The sequence below is a fragment of the Brachycentrus maculatus genome, unplaced genomic scaffold, assembly GCF_059751285.1.
Source record: "Brachycentrus maculatus isolate JH-2025_06_01 unplaced genomic scaffold, ASM5975128v1 h1tg000263l, whole genome shotgun sequence".
NCBI classification, from domain to species: domain Eukaryota; kingdom Metazoa; phylum Arthropoda; class Insecta; order Trichoptera; family Brachycentridae; genus Brachycentrus; species Brachycentrus maculatus.
Window position 1 is genome coordinate 1,961,059 of NW_028281014.1, and position 17,200 is coordinate 1,978,258.

Genomic DNA, 17,200 nt, shown 5'->3' on the forward strand with positions numbered 1-17,200 from the left:
GTCTCAATGAGATTTCATTGTCTTGAAATGTTTATTTACTTATGCCCAATGGTCTGTGTTAATGGTGTAATTTGGTGGAATGTCGTATAAATGACATAAACCTGAATTATTTATTGTTGGAAACTGAACAATCTACTGACGCAGAGAGAAAGAACTTATTAAATCGGAACAAAATTAGGCAATAATAAGTATAAATCAGTTATATATTTTCCTTTTATGTCCTTGTATGGAAAATGTCGGGACTAAAAAGTAAAAAAAATGTGGACATGTGGAATAACATAAATTTATGGGCCAAAATGCATTCAGGAGAGATCTCACATCTAACGAAATCATTTATGATTTTATTTTGTTACATATAGCAATATTGCAAAGATATTTAGATACCTCGGTAAGAATTTATTGTTCAGGCAACAGAAATAAAAAAGTTATATTTTAAAATGTAATTTATTTTGGCATAAAATAAACCTTGTTAATATCAACGGGGTATAGTATTATCACAGTAACAATAAAGTTTCAAATGGAAGTCATCTATACATGCGCTTTGCTTGCCATAAAGATTTATACGGCTCACAGCTCCGGTTACATTCCAGCCGCTAGCCGTATTTCTTACGGTCGCCTCGAACATTCCCTCTCCAGGCTTTGTTTGAAGTATGATAGTGTAATCTAACACTATATGATTCACATCGATTAAATTCTTTTTATAAGATGGCTCTCCGATTGTTAAGTCTGTTATCTTACTAATATTAAGTTTGGCACAAAGATCGTAACTAGCTAACAAATTGTTTATATGGTCTACGACAACATTAGCGAGTGTAAACGGAAGGGTGGTGTTCAGCTCCAGTTTCCTCGTTTGATGACAAGTACACCAGTGTGGCTCGATGCCAGCCATTTGGCAATTGCGCTTTTCATGTAGGGGAAGAAATAAGCTTATTCCTCTCGATTCCATTACTGTTTTTTTCTTATACTTTCTCTTTATAATATTGTTTGACAGTTCTTTTACATTTAATAAATCGACTAATGTTTCGTGTAGATCGAAAGGAGTTGTCAGTCTTCTAGTGTTCTTCTTCATATTGTAGGTGGCTAGTGGATATTCTTTTTGGAAAATTTTTGGAAGCACAAAATACAGAAATGGCAAACGTTCCTCAATATGCCCCTGATGCGTAGAACGAATCTCTCCCCAACGGATTCCGTGATCGCTCAACAACACTAAGACCGTTCTCTCGAACAAGCCTTCCTCTACCAAGGACTTGAGGAGAGCCAAGTACAGGTCGTCACAGAGTAGGGGATAGTTCAAGTAATCGTGGGTGATAGATGTTTCCCAAAAGAAGCCGAAGTAAGGGCTCGTCGACATAGTCTTAACGAATTTTTTGACATAAGACAATAAGACTTCTACCGACAGCCTGGGTCCGAGGCACAAATTGGAATTTAGATGCTTTTCATGCCCTATATCTCTCTCCGATAAGTATGCAAACGTTCTCCAATAGTAATCTGTAGGCTTTTCAACAAAGCCTTCTTTTAGATAATTGAAGAGGCTGATTGGCGCTGCATCCTCAGCGAATGCCGTATAGTATCCGGCTTCGTGATACTTTTTCCAAATAAAAGGGCATTCATCAAAAAATGATTTTTTTCCACCGTAACACGAAGAAACAAGTTCCTTTTCACTCATTCCGGATAAAACTGGTACGAGATTTGGGAAAGTGTTATCTCCAACCTTATTGTATCCTTTAAATTCGATAACATCGGATTCTTGTAAATATTTTAAAGTTTTAGGCATTGTTCTATGAAAATTTAATCTTGACACGGCATCTATTCCTAGTATAAGAACGTTGAATTTATTACTCGAGTTTGTATGGGTATTATTTTTTTTTGTTACAAAAGAATGGAAATCTTTGTAAATGAGTTGTTGTTTGTATATACATTCAACTTTTATAAATTCGTATTCAATATTAGTTCTTTTAATAAACACAAAACTATCATTCATGTACTTGAAGCGGTTATCTTGCCAGTCCTCGCTCGACGGCTGTCTATAGAAGGGAGTGTAGAAGCAAACTAGATCACTCCTATTCGCTATACTATAATTTGCGACATATTCCTCTACTATCCAAATACTGGAATGATCCGACTCTACTAACGGGGGATTTGTTTCATTGTAACAGTGTATAAGATCTTCTTTGTGAACATATTTCATGATTGCCTGGTCGAAAGGTTCAAAACCAGGAATGGTGCATCCCTGAGCCTTTATAAAATATTCAGTTTCATTTAAGTCGTTATATTTGTAATCGTTCAGTCTATTCCACGAGAAGTGTATATCGTGTATTTGAAAATTTGTATCAAAATCTATATTCATAATCAGAAGTAAAAAGGTGGCCGCTGCACTTAGAGGGAGTAGGAGAAAATAATACTTGTATTTGTGAAAATGTGGCAGCGTTTTTCTCTCATGATATAAAGGAATATAATCATGGTTCATCCTGCAACAAAAATAAACAAATTATTTGGAAACTAGAATTTTTTAACTTTATGTCAACTGGGCTTCTGCAGAGCGATTTATTGAAATCGGTGAGTGTCTCGGTTGGTAATAATGTTTTAGCTTGTACCTTTATCATTCACCATTTCTTATCTATTTATTCCATTATGTACTGAAATATTTTAGGCTAAAACATTTGACCTACAGAGTTGTAATAAGCGTGTATTTTTTTTTACCATGATGTAATGAGACATTTTTAAAAAAGAAGTTTCTTAAGCACGGTAAAAGAATATTCATTTTATTTTGTAGAATATTCTTCCACCCAGGGGTCCTCCTAGGCAATTTGTCATACGATACGAGATTTCCACATTGCGCTATTGAATTATAATAAATTTTATGCTCGAAAGGAAAAAGAAACTACAGTGGAAAAATAGGTAACTGCTCATAATCTGGCACTCTGTCAAAAATTATCATATCGCTAACGTAATAGTTATATTTTTTGACTCGTACAGGCGTAAAAAGAAACTTATATTTGGCCTGCATTTTTCATTTTAAAGTGTGTACTTACGTGTATAAATAATTATCAAATTTAACAATGTGTGTGATGTAATACCAATAATATTATATGTACTATGATGCTCGCAGACAAGTTTTACGAGGGTACAAACTAACGGAAACAAAATATCGAATTTGCGAAATATCTTTAAGAAATCAAATTTAATACCCACGAAAATATAAATACGAAATAAATAAGTACACCAACTTAAATCACCAAATACGGTTGACATGATAATGTAATCAATATTAAACTGAATAAGTAAACTTATTTAAAAAAAAAAGCGAAAACAAAAACTTTTTATTAAAAGATTTTACGCATCGTTAAACGCGAAAATTAAAATATGGAAATGATAGCGACTTCTAGCAAGTAAATAGTAAAACTGAAATATTTAATTTTCTATGTCTGTTTATGTAACGCAATAAAATAATCTGTATTTCACTATCAAATAGGAAACTGGATACGGAGAAACAAGTGCATATCTATTTGGACGTAAATAATGTCACGAAGGTACGTTCGGCCCCAAATATTGAATACGCATTATGCGACGTGTAGTTTTGTGTCTATCTTCACTGACCTGATCGCTTGATGGAGCCGCGGCGTGTTTACTCATTGATTTTTGCAGTTTCGCGAACCTGCACAGGAGTTGAGAGACGAGCACCCCTTCGGACACCAGAATCCGAGATGGGCTCCCCGCGCGCGTGCGCCGCCCACCCCGCCACCCGCCGGTGGTGGAGGCTGCACACACACCCACACACTTACATACTGCACATCTCCGCGGGGGTTGCAACCCCTAGAAAAAGGTCGCGAATGGCGAATACGCGAATATCGAGACTGCTCCCCTCCCTTCTCCGAACACGGAATATATTGGATTACGGAAATATTTGCATGGAAAATAGCATCAGGGAGGTATCCTGCCCAACATCTTGGCCATGCTCAAACTCACGAAGACCAAGGAGAAGGTGCAATAATATGGCTGCTCCATTTCCCCTTCCCTAGCCGATTGACGAGGTTTTTAAAAAAAAAATGTTTATCATTTTCATATCATAACTCACGTCTGTGTAAGCGCCTCAAGAGGTAGTATTTTACGAAAATGGCGCTATGTAAATTATCCAAAATTGTTATTATTATTAAATAATAATTTTTATTGGATAAATTATCTTTATTTGATCATGTAAGTAAGCGAAATCTTGTTGATATTAAGATGATACTGAAAAATATATGTATTCGCAAATACGCAACCGAAGCCACGAATATCAAAGAACTCAAGAACTCTACAATTATTGTCTGGCTGTGGACAGTCCTCGGTTTATGAACACTATTTTATCTGTCTCCATAGTGTAGTGGTAAAAGCGTTTGACTGCCATCCCGGAGTTCTCGGGCTCGATTCCCAGGAATGTTAAAATAAATATAATTTATTTTTACCTTGTATTTAATATTACCCGAAGAGCCAAACAGTCTTCGTGTAATTAACGATCAAGATGATCTTATGGTGTGTTTGATGCCTTAATAAGACGAAACGCGTCACGTATTAACATATACAAAAATAAATGTAGAATTCAAATCCAATAAACCTTGTTTAATTTAGGATATATTACCCAACAATTCAATTTGGAATTCTACCAACTGTCTGCAGTTACAATAAATAAGATCAAGATGATATTGGGTCGACACGACGCTGTACCCTACGCGTTATCAGATGCACACCAAACAGTGACTTTTAATGGATTTAAGGGCGTCTTATTTAAAGGCTTCTGGGGTTTCTTCACTCCAAATTTGGCAATTCCGCTTATTGACATAAGGATTTGGGTGAGGATTTTTTCAAAATTTATTTGGCAGTCACCCAGTGAAAGGATGTTTCTGCCGGTGTCAAGTATTATTTTTATTAACAAACAAAATAATAATAACAATTCATCCAAAATTTCATAGTTTAAATGCGTTTAGCTTTATCATTTCAGGAATTGTGACCGCAATTCTAGAATTAGGTTTTGATAGAATGTTGGATATTTGGGTGGGGAGTTGGATTCCTGCCTGTCTTTATTAGTAATTTATTATTTAGAAATTTCTCCTTCTCTGTTGTAAGCGGACACTGAAAAAACGTGTGGTTTGTATCCCGGGTAAGGATTACCCGCAAGAAGCATTAGAAGGAAACTAGGAGAAATTAAAATAAATAAATAAAGGTGACATTTGAAACGGTGCTTGATTTTTAAATAGTTAACTCGATATCTTTTTGTAAATCCAGCACGAACCGATTCCCGACGGGGCCAATATGCTATTTTCGATCTAATAATATGAATTTAGTTTACTAGGTTAGGAGTGGTATACAGTGTGATTAAAAATAAAATAATATGCTTACAACAAAGTGGAAAACGTTAACTTCATCAATGTTTTCGCATAAATAAAAACACCAATAACACTTCGCGCTAATGAGTTGCAAAACTTCATTGTACAAAATTGTGAATAATTACATAAATAAAATATTACAAATAATGTAAGACATTTATATCAAAATACAAAACTAAAACGCTTGTCAAAAAATATGTATATCAAACGTCAAAAACGTTCCATTTATAAGTAAATTATATTTTTTATGAGAACAAGTTACATACTGTTATATTTTTGAACACGTACCTAATCGAAGATACAATTTTTTTCTGCAATTTATCAATGGTGCATAGGGTACTGAATTGCATTGATGAAGTATTATATTAGTAGCTAATTACGTGAGAGCTGCGCTATTCCATTCGAGTCCTAATTCCACGGTAATGTCAAATAAATATTAGAGTAAAAAAAACGAATGACCTCGAGCACTGTAGCTAAATGCGCTATCCTATAAATATAGAGACAGACATAAGAGTAGAATATGTTTATTGTGATGAAGATGACGTAAGAAAAGAATCTCAGGGTGAAAGAACATTGCCAATATATTTTTTTATATATTTGCTCAATTAACGATTAAGATAACATTGCATCGATGATCACAGCGATACAGCGTTATTTATTTCACTGTGTCGATGACCACATCAGCAGTGCCGAATGAGGGATACAAAAAAAAAGAAAAAGAAAAATATCGAAGAATATAAAGCTCTGGATTGACCCTTCCTTCGTGTAATCAAAGATCGAATTAACATCGCACCGATCCAATCCGGTGCCCAAATTCATCACTTGGGCGCCAATAGGGACCAGTAGAAAGAAGAATAAGTTTTAAATTATAAATTTACAATGTCATAATGGTATTATTTCACCTTCTATTGGGCGCGTTTTGGTTACCATGCAACCGATACGATAAAGATTAAATAGTAGGCACTAACTGTAATATTACTCAGTTGATCAGCGATGTCCAAGCACGAAATTTTGGTTCGGCCTTTTGAGCAGCGACGGTACATTGAACACCGAAAAAAGGTACAGTTATATTATTAAAATCAATAAAGTACATCTATAAATATGTATAAAGTACATATTTGTAGATATATTATGCCCGTTGTAGTTAATATTAGTGATTTAAAAACATAAAATGTTGATTTAATATATACGGTAGCTGATGGTGATTTTCGTATTTTCATGTTATTAACGATCGAATTTATACACTCCATCGATCCGATCCAATGCCTTATGCATCATTGGGTGTGGATGAAGGATGCATGAATATGTACGTCATAATCTGCGCCTGTTTCATACAAAATGTCTAGCATATAGTAGAACCGATTGCCAAAGAAGTAGGAGCAAATTCTCGAGGCCTGCCTCCATTTATAATGGTTAGAGCAGGGGTTCCCAATCTTTTTCAGCTCGCGGCGCACTTACAAGTTTGGTATTCTGTTACGGCCCCCCTCTTTACTATTTGGAATATATAATATGTATATAGTGACTATGTGTATATATATATATATATATATATATATATATATATATATATATATATATATATATATATATATATATATATATATATATATATATATATATATATATATATATATATATATATATATATATATATATATATATATATAATATATATATATATATATATATATATATATATATATATATATATATATATATATATATATATATATATATATATATATATATATGTATATATATATATATATATATATATATATATATATATATATATATATATATATATATATATATATATATAAATATATATATATATATATATATATATATATATATATATATATATATATATATATATATATATATATAAATACGTGTGTGTAGGGTGTTTCAATAAGAACATTCAAACTTTCACAGTTAATAGCGGCCATATTGTTGATGTTACATCTGTCAGTTTTATTGTCATTTATTTTTGTATGTTATGGCAAATTACTATGAATGGATAAAACGTTCAACATCACGTGCAAATGATAAAATTATTTTTATCAAAATAAGTGTTTTGTTTGGGCATTTTCCGCGCACTTCACCCATTTTACGCCCGACATAAGCGTCCTACCGAGAGGACTATTTGCAGTTTGAATATGAAAATAAGTTTTATTATATTTATAAGAATTCAGAATTGAAACAGAGAACAACAAAAAAGAGAATATTTATGGTTTCGGATAATGATAGAGGATCGTCTCACGGCGCCCCTCTATTACTTTCTACGGCCCCCCAGGGCGCCGCGGCGCACACTTTGGGAACCCCTAGGTTAGAGCGTTTAACTACTGTGCTGGAGGTTGCGGGTTCGATTCTTGAAGGAAAAATAATAAAACAGACTTTTCATTATTTTATTACTCTGGACCAGTCCAGTACTTGAAGCGTACTGATGCACACCTTGCCTTTCGTGTAATTAGCGATCCAGATAGCACGATGTAAATGCGATGCAGTACCCTATGCACAATTGGATGCGGAAGGGATAGAATAAAAAAAAGAGGGAGCAAATAGAAAAGATCTCTGATCAAAAGCTGTATCTACTTGCGCAAATTTAATAAATAAAAGAAAAATTAACAAATGTGTAAATTTTTTTGAAAATAAAAGGATATATTTACTAAAATACTTCAATTTCATACTATTTCTATGAGCCTAAGCGTCTAGAGTATAGAGTGGGTTCGAACAGAGAAACCTTGACTTAAGAGTCAGCAACACTAACTACGGGACCATAACCCGACACAAAAGCGTTGGTTTGTGGAAGAGATATGCCAAAGAACCACTTTTCAATACATATAATATACTACATAGAAATTAAGTATCTTTATTTTACTTAAAACATAGGTGTTTTAAGTAAAATAAAGATCGGGTAGGCCCTAATAAATTACAGATCTAAAGACCCGATGGAAATAAAAAAAAACTTTATTGCACTTTTATGATCAGTGCGTAGGTATACAAAAATTACAAAATTACCATTCCATTGTTTCATCATAAGGTATGGCTAATATACACAAAGATGCAAATTTCAAATTATCTACTTAAGTCGAAAAATTGCTTACTGATTTCAATATGAAGTAGCATAAAAATATACTTCCAAAATGCAGTTCAAAACATTTTCTAGGTTGTTGGGACGTGAGTTCACCACTGTCAATAATGGTTACATTTTGAGATGAATGGCAATCCAAATGAAATGTCTACTTCGGCAAAGTAAACATTATTTCTCTTATTATTTAATTAGAAGACAAAGTTTATTTGTAACAAATATTTTCTTTATACTTACGTTTTATCAGCACTACCTAATGCACATCTTTGGATAGAAACCAGAATCAGTATAATATTTTATATCCTAGAAAAATACTATTAGCAATTTAAATATAAACTTGCATGCTTAATTTTTCAAAATATTTTTTAGAGTAGGTATATTAGATAGATTTTTAATATCTTTGTTTTACTCTTTTTTGTATATAATGATTATTTGAACTTTATAATTCAATATGCTGGAGTTTATATACTTGAGGTATCCAAAGAGTAGCTTTTTAAAAATGATTTACTTTTAGCGTGATCCTGTAGTACTTGGTATTTTTTTGTCAATATTGTTCGCCCAACAGCAATAACAAAAACAAATTAAGAAATCATTCATGGATATTAAATAATTAGGAGGGATAAATTAAATTATTTTTTGTAGAGTTTCATACCTTTTTCCGATTTGTTAGATTTTAATGGTCATTCAGATGTTAAAAGTCTGGGTATATATTCAGAAAAAGCTATCAGCATTATTAATTTATAGTTTGTGATGAATGTCTCCATCAGGTTGCGCTCGCTTCACCTGCTATTGACAATGAAACACCGTTGGAAAGGGCCCATGTGATATCAAAACTCAAGAAACAGTTGTGGGAAACAGAACGGAAGGAACAAATCAAGAAAGAAAACTTTAGATTGCTGCAGTCCTTGGGCCGGATAATGCAAGTTAACAGGCTTGATAATCAATGGAATGAACCAAACCGATTTTTAAGGTATGACTATTGATTAAACATATATCTATTTTTATTTCTTACTTCATTCATTCAATGGTGTATAGCATAGGTCAGCAAAGTGTGGCTCTGGCGGCGCATTCGGCTCTTCGACCTTTTAAGTGCAGCTCTGTCACAAATATCCATCTCTTCGACTCGTATTTATGCGAATAATGAAAGCATGAACTTTATTAAAAGCAAACTGAGAAATTGTCTTATTGACAAGAACCTGGGAACGTGCTAAAAATAATGTATAATAAATATACAAACCTGATTTGATCAAACTTTTAAAGGGGATGCAAGGACGTTATTCGCAATAAGTAGTCTTTAATAGATACCATACTGTCAAAATATTTTTTATCAATGAATAAAATCCTTATTAACTTTAAAATCAAGTTTTATTGGGTAAACCAGTGATTGTAATTCAATATGTATAATTGACTCTTCGGCTAGTAAATTTGCTGACCACTGGTGTATAGGATTGTATTAAATTGACAGTGTTATCTAGAACAATAAATTATGTGAAGGTAACATGATCGTTTCACGGCATAATAGCAGTGCAAAAATAATGGAATTCCCAATATGTTATTAGATTAACCCATCCGCATATCAGTTTTTTTTCAAAACATGTAAACAAAGACATTAATTGAATGTATCCCCGCAAGTTAAAAAAGTTGCCCCGCTCAGAATGGGCGTTGATATGGTTTGTCAAACAATGAGGCGCTAATATTTTGCACCTGATAAAACGAGAACAAACATAGAAATAATCTTTAAATGCAGAAAAAGGTACCACCAGATTGATTTTTGTCGTACAAATCAGTCTGACCAATCAGAAAACTCGCGTGTTTGATGCGTAAAAGGTGTTCAAATTCAACCGAGTTTTAAAAATAAATCTCATAAAATTATAACTTTTACTGTTTTACCAATAAATATGGTACATATAACTCTATTATGCACGTATTTTATCGTGTGTTTAGATCAGAAATGTGATAAATTAACAAGAAAACTTGAAAAAATAACTCAATAAAACATTATACCTGGGATGTAAAGTTTTGATTTCTAACTGATTTTAGTTCATATTTTAATCAAAAAGATAATTCTATCCTTACAGGGACATCTTTGGTCAAGTGTCGTCAAAAAATTACAAAAAGCTTTCTTTACTGATTCGTAGATATCACACTAAAGTATCTTTATTATATGAACTACCACGGATGGGGGCGTGGCTCAAACTGTAGCTGATTTGCAAATGTAAAAACATATCCACCGCCAAGGTTTGGCGGCAAGTAGGCAGGGTTAAGATAAGAGAAATAAGAATGATGTTTAAAAAATAATGATATAAATTTTAATGTTGCAGGGTCAAGTGACTCGGTGGTGTGTTTGTGATTTTTAAAACGGGAAACAAAATTGACTGAGTGTAATACAATGAATATACACAAATAAGGGTGAGACTGTTAAAAAAATATACTAATAAAATTAATGTAAAAATATTCTTGGTGTGTATGAATAACATAATAAAACATTTATTGAATTACCTTAAAAAAATATATATTTGTAAAATTTGGAAATTCGAACACCTTCTTAAGATAAGAAATCGTTTTGAGTATGATTTAGTCACACACAGGATTGGCATTCATTTTACAAGGACCAAGCACATATGTTTACTCTGATTATTTTCACATTTTAGTATTACACATATTGTCTACATGAGTCGAGCACTAATGTTCGTTTACTCCATCCTTTAAACTCTGAAAAATTTTACATGCGTCAGGAATTTTAAAATATTATTCAAATGTCCTTGCTCTTTTACGAGTGATTTTGGAAGAGTCACGATTGACAACTTTACATCGCTGTAATTTCAACATATTTCAAATGTCTATATTTCTCGCAGCGAATTACCACTATTATTGTATAGTGTTTTATTTTCATTTATTACATTAAGCTTTAAAGTTTATTTTCATAATAAACCTTGGAACAGAAATAATTTTTTATTACTTTTAAGAATTTTCCTTCAATAATTTTTTAGCTTGTGGAAGAAAAGAAAATAAAGAAAATAAGAAAAGAAAATAAATAAAGTCATCGGACTACATATATCATCAGTTGAAGCATAAATATTTTGTCCTGATTAAAGAGAAATATTACATAGTTTGTGGAATTTAAAATTTGTTTGAAGGATTTGTCTATGTTTTATGGGGTTTCTCTTTATAATCTCTTTTTAAATTTAAAGTTCTCAAAATTTTGTTTGTGATGAAATAAAAAGAATCCATGCGCATGGATTTAAAAATGGATTTAAAAAAATCCAAACATGGATTTAAAAAATATATTTCTGGACAGTGTGCAATTATGTGTATTGTCCTCATACATAGAGTGAAAAGTGCTGAACTAATGTTTTACATATGTATTACGCTCTTATATATACATATACATACATATATACATATACAAATATATTTTTAATTAACTAAAAAAAATATATATGCATTAAAAACAAATTTATTTACATTTTTATTTTATTTCAATAATTTTAAAACAAAATAAGATTTGAAGAAAATTTTTTAAACAAGTACAGCATACAAATAAATAAAATTGCCATTTGTAATTTTTGATAAGTTTTACTGAAAAGTCGTTGCATTTAATGTCCTTTCATTAACTGTGCATACAATTTTGCGGCTAAGAAAGTAGAAAAAAGTACTAAAAGTACTTATGATTAGTTATTTTATTTAATCAGGTTACAAAATATGTTTGTATTAGTGATAGATATCCACCATAACTATGTACAAAGAAAATAAAAGAAATGATACACTTCACAATTTATTGGTAACAGCCAGGGGAATGATGAGTTTATAAATAAGTAATAACACAGGCAACCACACTTTATTTTTAGTTCTTTCCAAACTTAAACAATTATGACAGTCCATTGTACACTTTGCCACTGGATGTTTGCTTCAAAATCCTTCGAAGATCTGAAAATGAAAATAAGCTAAATATGTACCGAAATTTCCACTTGATAATAAGCAAGGTATGCAAATGGTAAATTATATCTGCTCCTCACTCTATGACTTTATTTTGTATTATTATTATTTTATTTAAGTTTTACTTAGTAAATACCACTATTTCTTAAAATCTACTGTGATACGTGTTTCGATGCATTCCACATCATTTTCAAACAACGTAAAATGATGCGGAATGCATCGAAACACGTGTCACAGCAGATTTTAAGAAATAGTGGTATTTACTAACTAAAACTAAATAAAAAATGGATATATTTTACCACAACGTAACTACCGAATCAATTAATGAAACTATATTTTTTAATGATTGCTAACAATTCAAACCATCATCTATATGCCTGTGTTAATCGATTGTACTAAATCTCTGCATCAGCAGGAAAGAAGCATTTAATGTTATAAGATGCGTCGAAGACCTAAAGGTCAAATTTCTTTTCGAAAGACGTGGCCAATAAGACTTGCGGACACCCCCATTTGTTTGTATTTATGTTCTTCTAATATTCAGTAAAAGCTAGTGAGTAGTGTAGTCTCAACAGTCAATGAATGTTGGTATTGTTATAATATATGTTCTCTGTGCATTTTTTCATTGTGAATTAGTCTCATCTAACAATTGAATCAATCATTGAACAAATTGCTTAATTTATTTACAAATGATAGCGCTGTTTACTCTTTAAAGATGTGGCTAAGAAATTAGATTTTGATATCAGGAGCTTAAAATAAGGAGTTGGTTTATTGATCAAGGAACAAAACCGGTTGTAAATTAGGGTTCCCTACACTTAAAATTGAACGAACTAACAAATTATTTGTTGATTTACCTTCTTTATCTTCCGCTGAGAGGTCGTGTTTAGGGAATTCAACATCAAACGTGATGTGCATAATGCCATGAAGGTTGTTGTTTTCAAAGTTTGGCATTCCCTCTCCTTTTTTCCTGATTCGAGCACCGGGCCAGGTGACTTTGTCTCGGTTTAGTGTCACTTTGTGTCCATCCAAATGTGTGATCTCCATCTCAAATCCAACTAACGCATCCTGAAGAGAACACAATGAATCGAATGTTTACAGGATATAAATAAATAAATCGACTAAAAGTGTCTGCATAGGGAGATTAGTAAATTAACCCTAAATAGTCCCGAGGCGATAGTCCATGTTGGATGATCACCCGTAATTAGTGAATGCGTTGTCGAAAAAAATAAAAATTAACATTAAAAAAATATTTATTGAAATTTATGAAAAAATCCAAATAACAAAAATTATTATTATTTTATAAATAATAAAAAAAATGTTCCCAGATCTATGAACGTGTTGCCCAGTAATGATTACTTTGTTTACATATTGTTTACATATTATTATTAGCTAACATCGCGTCAATTCAATGCGGTGCCAAAAAATTGATGCTAAAATAAGTAATAAGTAATATAATTTTTTGTTACTAGGGAACACAAGTAAACCAACAGCTGAAAAAGGTCATTTTTGGCTAGCTTAGCTCTATTTGTATTTTAAGGCTAATGATAAAAGAAGAGCCATGTTACCTGGAGGGAAAGGGTGACATTGGTGTAGAGATCGTCACCCCTCCTGGTGAAGACAGAGTGCGGTGCGGTCTGCAGCACCACTACCAGGTCTCCTGGGTCCCCGTCCAGGTGAGGCTCTCCCTCTCCGCGTACCCGCACCTGCTGCTGGTCAGGTGCCCCCGCTTCCACCTCAATCTCCAATACCTGACATAGAAGGATCAGAATTAATCTGTGTGTTTATAGATTTAGCATTTAATTTGCCAACTCTATTTTTATTTATGTATTAAATGTTAAATCAAACACTGATTTTTTTGAGTCTGCTATTTAGTATTTTATTTTATTTATTGTTTCGGCATTAACTTTGTGGTAAGACATGTTACAATGATTAAAGAAAACACTTGTTTTTTACCACTTGAGTTTTATTATAGACTACATGTTTCAGAAGTTAAACTTCCATCATTCAGGTCTGTATAATATACAGACCTGAATGATGGAAGTTTAACTTCTGAAACATGTAGTCTATAATAAAACTCAAGTGGTAAAAAACAAGTGTTTTCTTTAATCATTGTAGTATTTTATTGTTAAAAAACACATAAAAATTAGTTTTGTGACCATTTTTTCGCCTAGTTATGGCAGTTTCAAACATTCAATTGAAAATGACATTCTTTCGAAAATGTCATAGCTAAGCGGAACAATTGTCACAAAATTAATTTTCATGTGTTTTTTTTTAACAATAAAATACAACATAGACTCAAAAAATCAGTGTTAGATTTAACATTTAATACATGAATTAATCTGTGTGAGTTAGAAAGTGGTAAAAAATATAGCAAAATCTCACAATACTTTTTTTTGATTGGTAGAAATTCCTTTTTCTTGTGTGTGTGTGTCAAAATATGTGTATCCTTTTTTTGTTCAGTATGATAATGCGTTTATGAATTAAGTTACTAAAAAATGTTTGTATACATACACTGCAACAGTGGACATGACACAAAATATTTCGATTTTGTTCAATGTTATCCAAATTGAATATGGTCTAAGGAATTTCTTTACAATATCTAAATTGACAAATCATAAATTCATAGACAGTAATAAAATAAAAGATTGCAGGGGGAGACAGACGAAAATGATAAAATTTTATGTTTCAATTGTCAACCATGCTTTAAACCCATATGAAACATTTTGTATGGTAAAAGGATTATGAATGATATATAACACTACTTATCATTCATCATTCCTTTGTGGAATACCATTTTAAACATCCCAAATGACCCCTTTTGAATTACTATTTTCTCATCACCTCAATTATAGATCAAATACTAACTGAAAAGTAAGAGTTAAGTTTATATGACTTTGATAAGTATTTCCGAAACTGGTTGTTGTGAATGAATGTTTTAAATGGTGTTATACAAAGTGAAGAATGAATGATAAGGAGAATGCTGTATCAAACATTTTCAATTGATAATATATGAATAATCTATGAAAAAAACCCCAATAACAATTTGAAAATGGAAATAAAATTATAGTACAGCAGAGATCTTTAAAAAGTGCTTTTGGTAAATGTTATTAGGATGTTTTTTCATAGATTTACTTCAGAAATCATTAGTTAAAACAATTTAATATGAACCTAAAACCTGTTGTATGTGTACAGTGACACAATTAGGAATGAGTATGTACATGACTTATGTCAATTTGGTAGAAAATGATAAATAAAAAAAAATATATAGAAGTTTAAAAATGTGAGTATGTTACCTTTTCTTCATTGACGAGTTTTACATTTGGGCATTCCTCACATACGGTCTGCTGTACCATCTGGAACCGTCCGGGTCCCAGGTTCCTGGTCACCATCTCCTGACGGCAGTTACACTTGCGAGTTCCTGGCACCATTTTTATTACAGGCTTATTCCGAGTTATCTAAAATAACCAATATTTTTATATTATGAAAAATTAGAATCATTTTACAAAGGTGTTGTAATAATATTAATTACTATAAATTACGTTTATAGGTAGGAACTCAGGCATCTTAAATGTTTGGTTAATCACCAACCTGCCCATAAATAAGAATACAGAATAAATAAAATAAAATAAAAATTGAAAATAGAACTGAACACCAAATGGCTACTGAAGTAAGATATGCGTAGGCAATATGAATGATTATTTTTTAACTAATTTTGCTTCGGTTTCACAGATTTTCATGGTTTTCTTATGTTTTTTGTTTGTCATGTTATTGGTTGTTTTAATTAATGTACAGATTTATTTACTACAAGTTGCAAATGCCATTAATTAATTTACCTTAACCTTATTAGGTAGGTTATTTCAAAATAATAGCACAAATTAATAACCTGCGCACAAATTGCAGGTTAATGTAATTTGGAATAACTTAAATGTAAATTGTATATCATTAATTGTATAAACTTCCCCCACTTCATAATTTTATGAGAAATAATAACAGTCACCCTTAAAATCTTGAATTGAATATTGGACATTATAAAACGTTATAAATTAAATGGTCGGGTTGTGATCACTCCGACTTCAGTTCTGAGGCAGAGTTTAAATCTCAACTTTTTTGCAACTTGGTTCCAATTTTATAGAAAAGTATGGCTAAATATTTATATTTTTAAATATTTCAAAAATTGAACGCTAATATTTAAATGATAAAAACGTACCTCAATGAAGTTACCAAGATAAAGTTCTTCTAATGTGACATACAGGTTCATCACAATATCGGCTCCTTTGGGTGTCTCGTGATTTTGTTCGCCACCACCGAAGTGGAAACCAAAATCTCCAAAAAAGCTTGCGAATGGATCCGCATGATTCATCATGTTGTCCTTCTTGAGACAATCTTCCCCGCACCTGTCATAAAGATCTCTCTTTTCCTGATCTGAGAGCACTTCGTAAGCGGCTCCCAAATCCTGAAATTTCTGAGACGCGTCGGGGTCATCCTTGTTCTTATCAGGATGCAATTCCTTGGCTTGTTTTCTATATGCTTTTTTAACTTCATTTAAACTAGCGCTTTTCGTGACACCCAAAATTTGATAAAAGTCCCTTCCTCCTACCACCGATATCGTAAAAAGAATTAAATTAACTAAGGCAATGTTTTGTACACTTGAACCCACCATTTTACTTTTTTTATTATTCACTCAATAAATATAATACTTTACTTGCATTTAGTAACCCGCATTATTCCGTCGACTAATTTGACATAACCCGATATCTAATATCCCCCAATTTTATCCGGCTGTCACACAACGAGCAACATAAAAACGAAC

At 31.9% G+C, this 17,200-nt stretch overlaps 3 protein-coding genes across 5 annotated transcripts; 1 reads left to right on the forward strand and 2 right to left on the reverse strand.

The window, feature by feature from the left end:
* Window positions 1-452: 452 nt before the first annotated feature.
* Window positions 453-5,557, reverse strand: LOC148305752 (uncharacterized). 3 transcript variants are annotated; one of them, XM_088266173.1, is made up of 3 exons: window positions 5,377-5,557; window positions 3,598-3,813; window positions 453-2,468 (listed from the first exon to the last, which is right to left on the reverse strand). In XM_088266173.1, exon 3 carries the CDS (start codon window positions 2,465-2,467, stop codon window positions 476-478), a length of 1,992 nt encoding a protein of 663 aa, XP_088122299.1. In that variant the 5' UTR covers window position 2,468; window positions 3,598-3,813; window positions 5,377-5,557; the 3' UTR covers window positions 453-475. The 3 variants fall into 3 exon arrangements, with proteins under 3 accessions (XP_088122299.1, XP_088122298.1, XP_088122300.1); XM_088266172.1 differs by lacking the exon at window positions 3,598-3,813; XM_088266174.1 differs by lacking the exons at window positions 3,598-3,813; window positions 5,377-5,557 and adding an exon at window positions 3,033-3,374.
* Window positions 5,558-6,356: 799 nt separating this feature from the next.
* LOC148305753 (uncharacterized) lies at window positions 6,357-11,753 on the forward strand. Its single transcript, XM_088266159.1, has 3 exons — window positions 6,357-6,422; window positions 9,225-9,427; window positions 10,779-11,753. The coding sequence occupies exons 1-3, from the start codon at window positions 6,357-6,359 to the stop codon at window positions 10,786-10,788; spliced, it is 279 nt and encodes a 92-aa protein (XP_088122285.1). The 3' UTR covers window positions 10,789-11,753.
* A 466-nt stretch (window positions 11,754-12,219) lies between these two features.
* Window positions 12,220-17,200, reverse strand: shv (DnaJ heat shock protein family member shriveled). The gene is made up of 5 exons (XM_088266158.1): window positions 16,598-17,200; window positions 15,684-15,845; window positions 13,956-14,138; window positions 13,245-13,455; window positions 12,220-12,384 (listed from the first exon to the last, which is right to left on the reverse strand). The coding sequence occupies exons 1-5, from the start codon at window positions 17,048-17,050 to the stop codon at window positions 12,326-12,328; spliced, it is 1,068 nt and encodes a 355-aa protein (XP_088122284.1). The 5' UTR covers window positions 17,051-17,200; the 3' UTR covers window positions 12,220-12,325.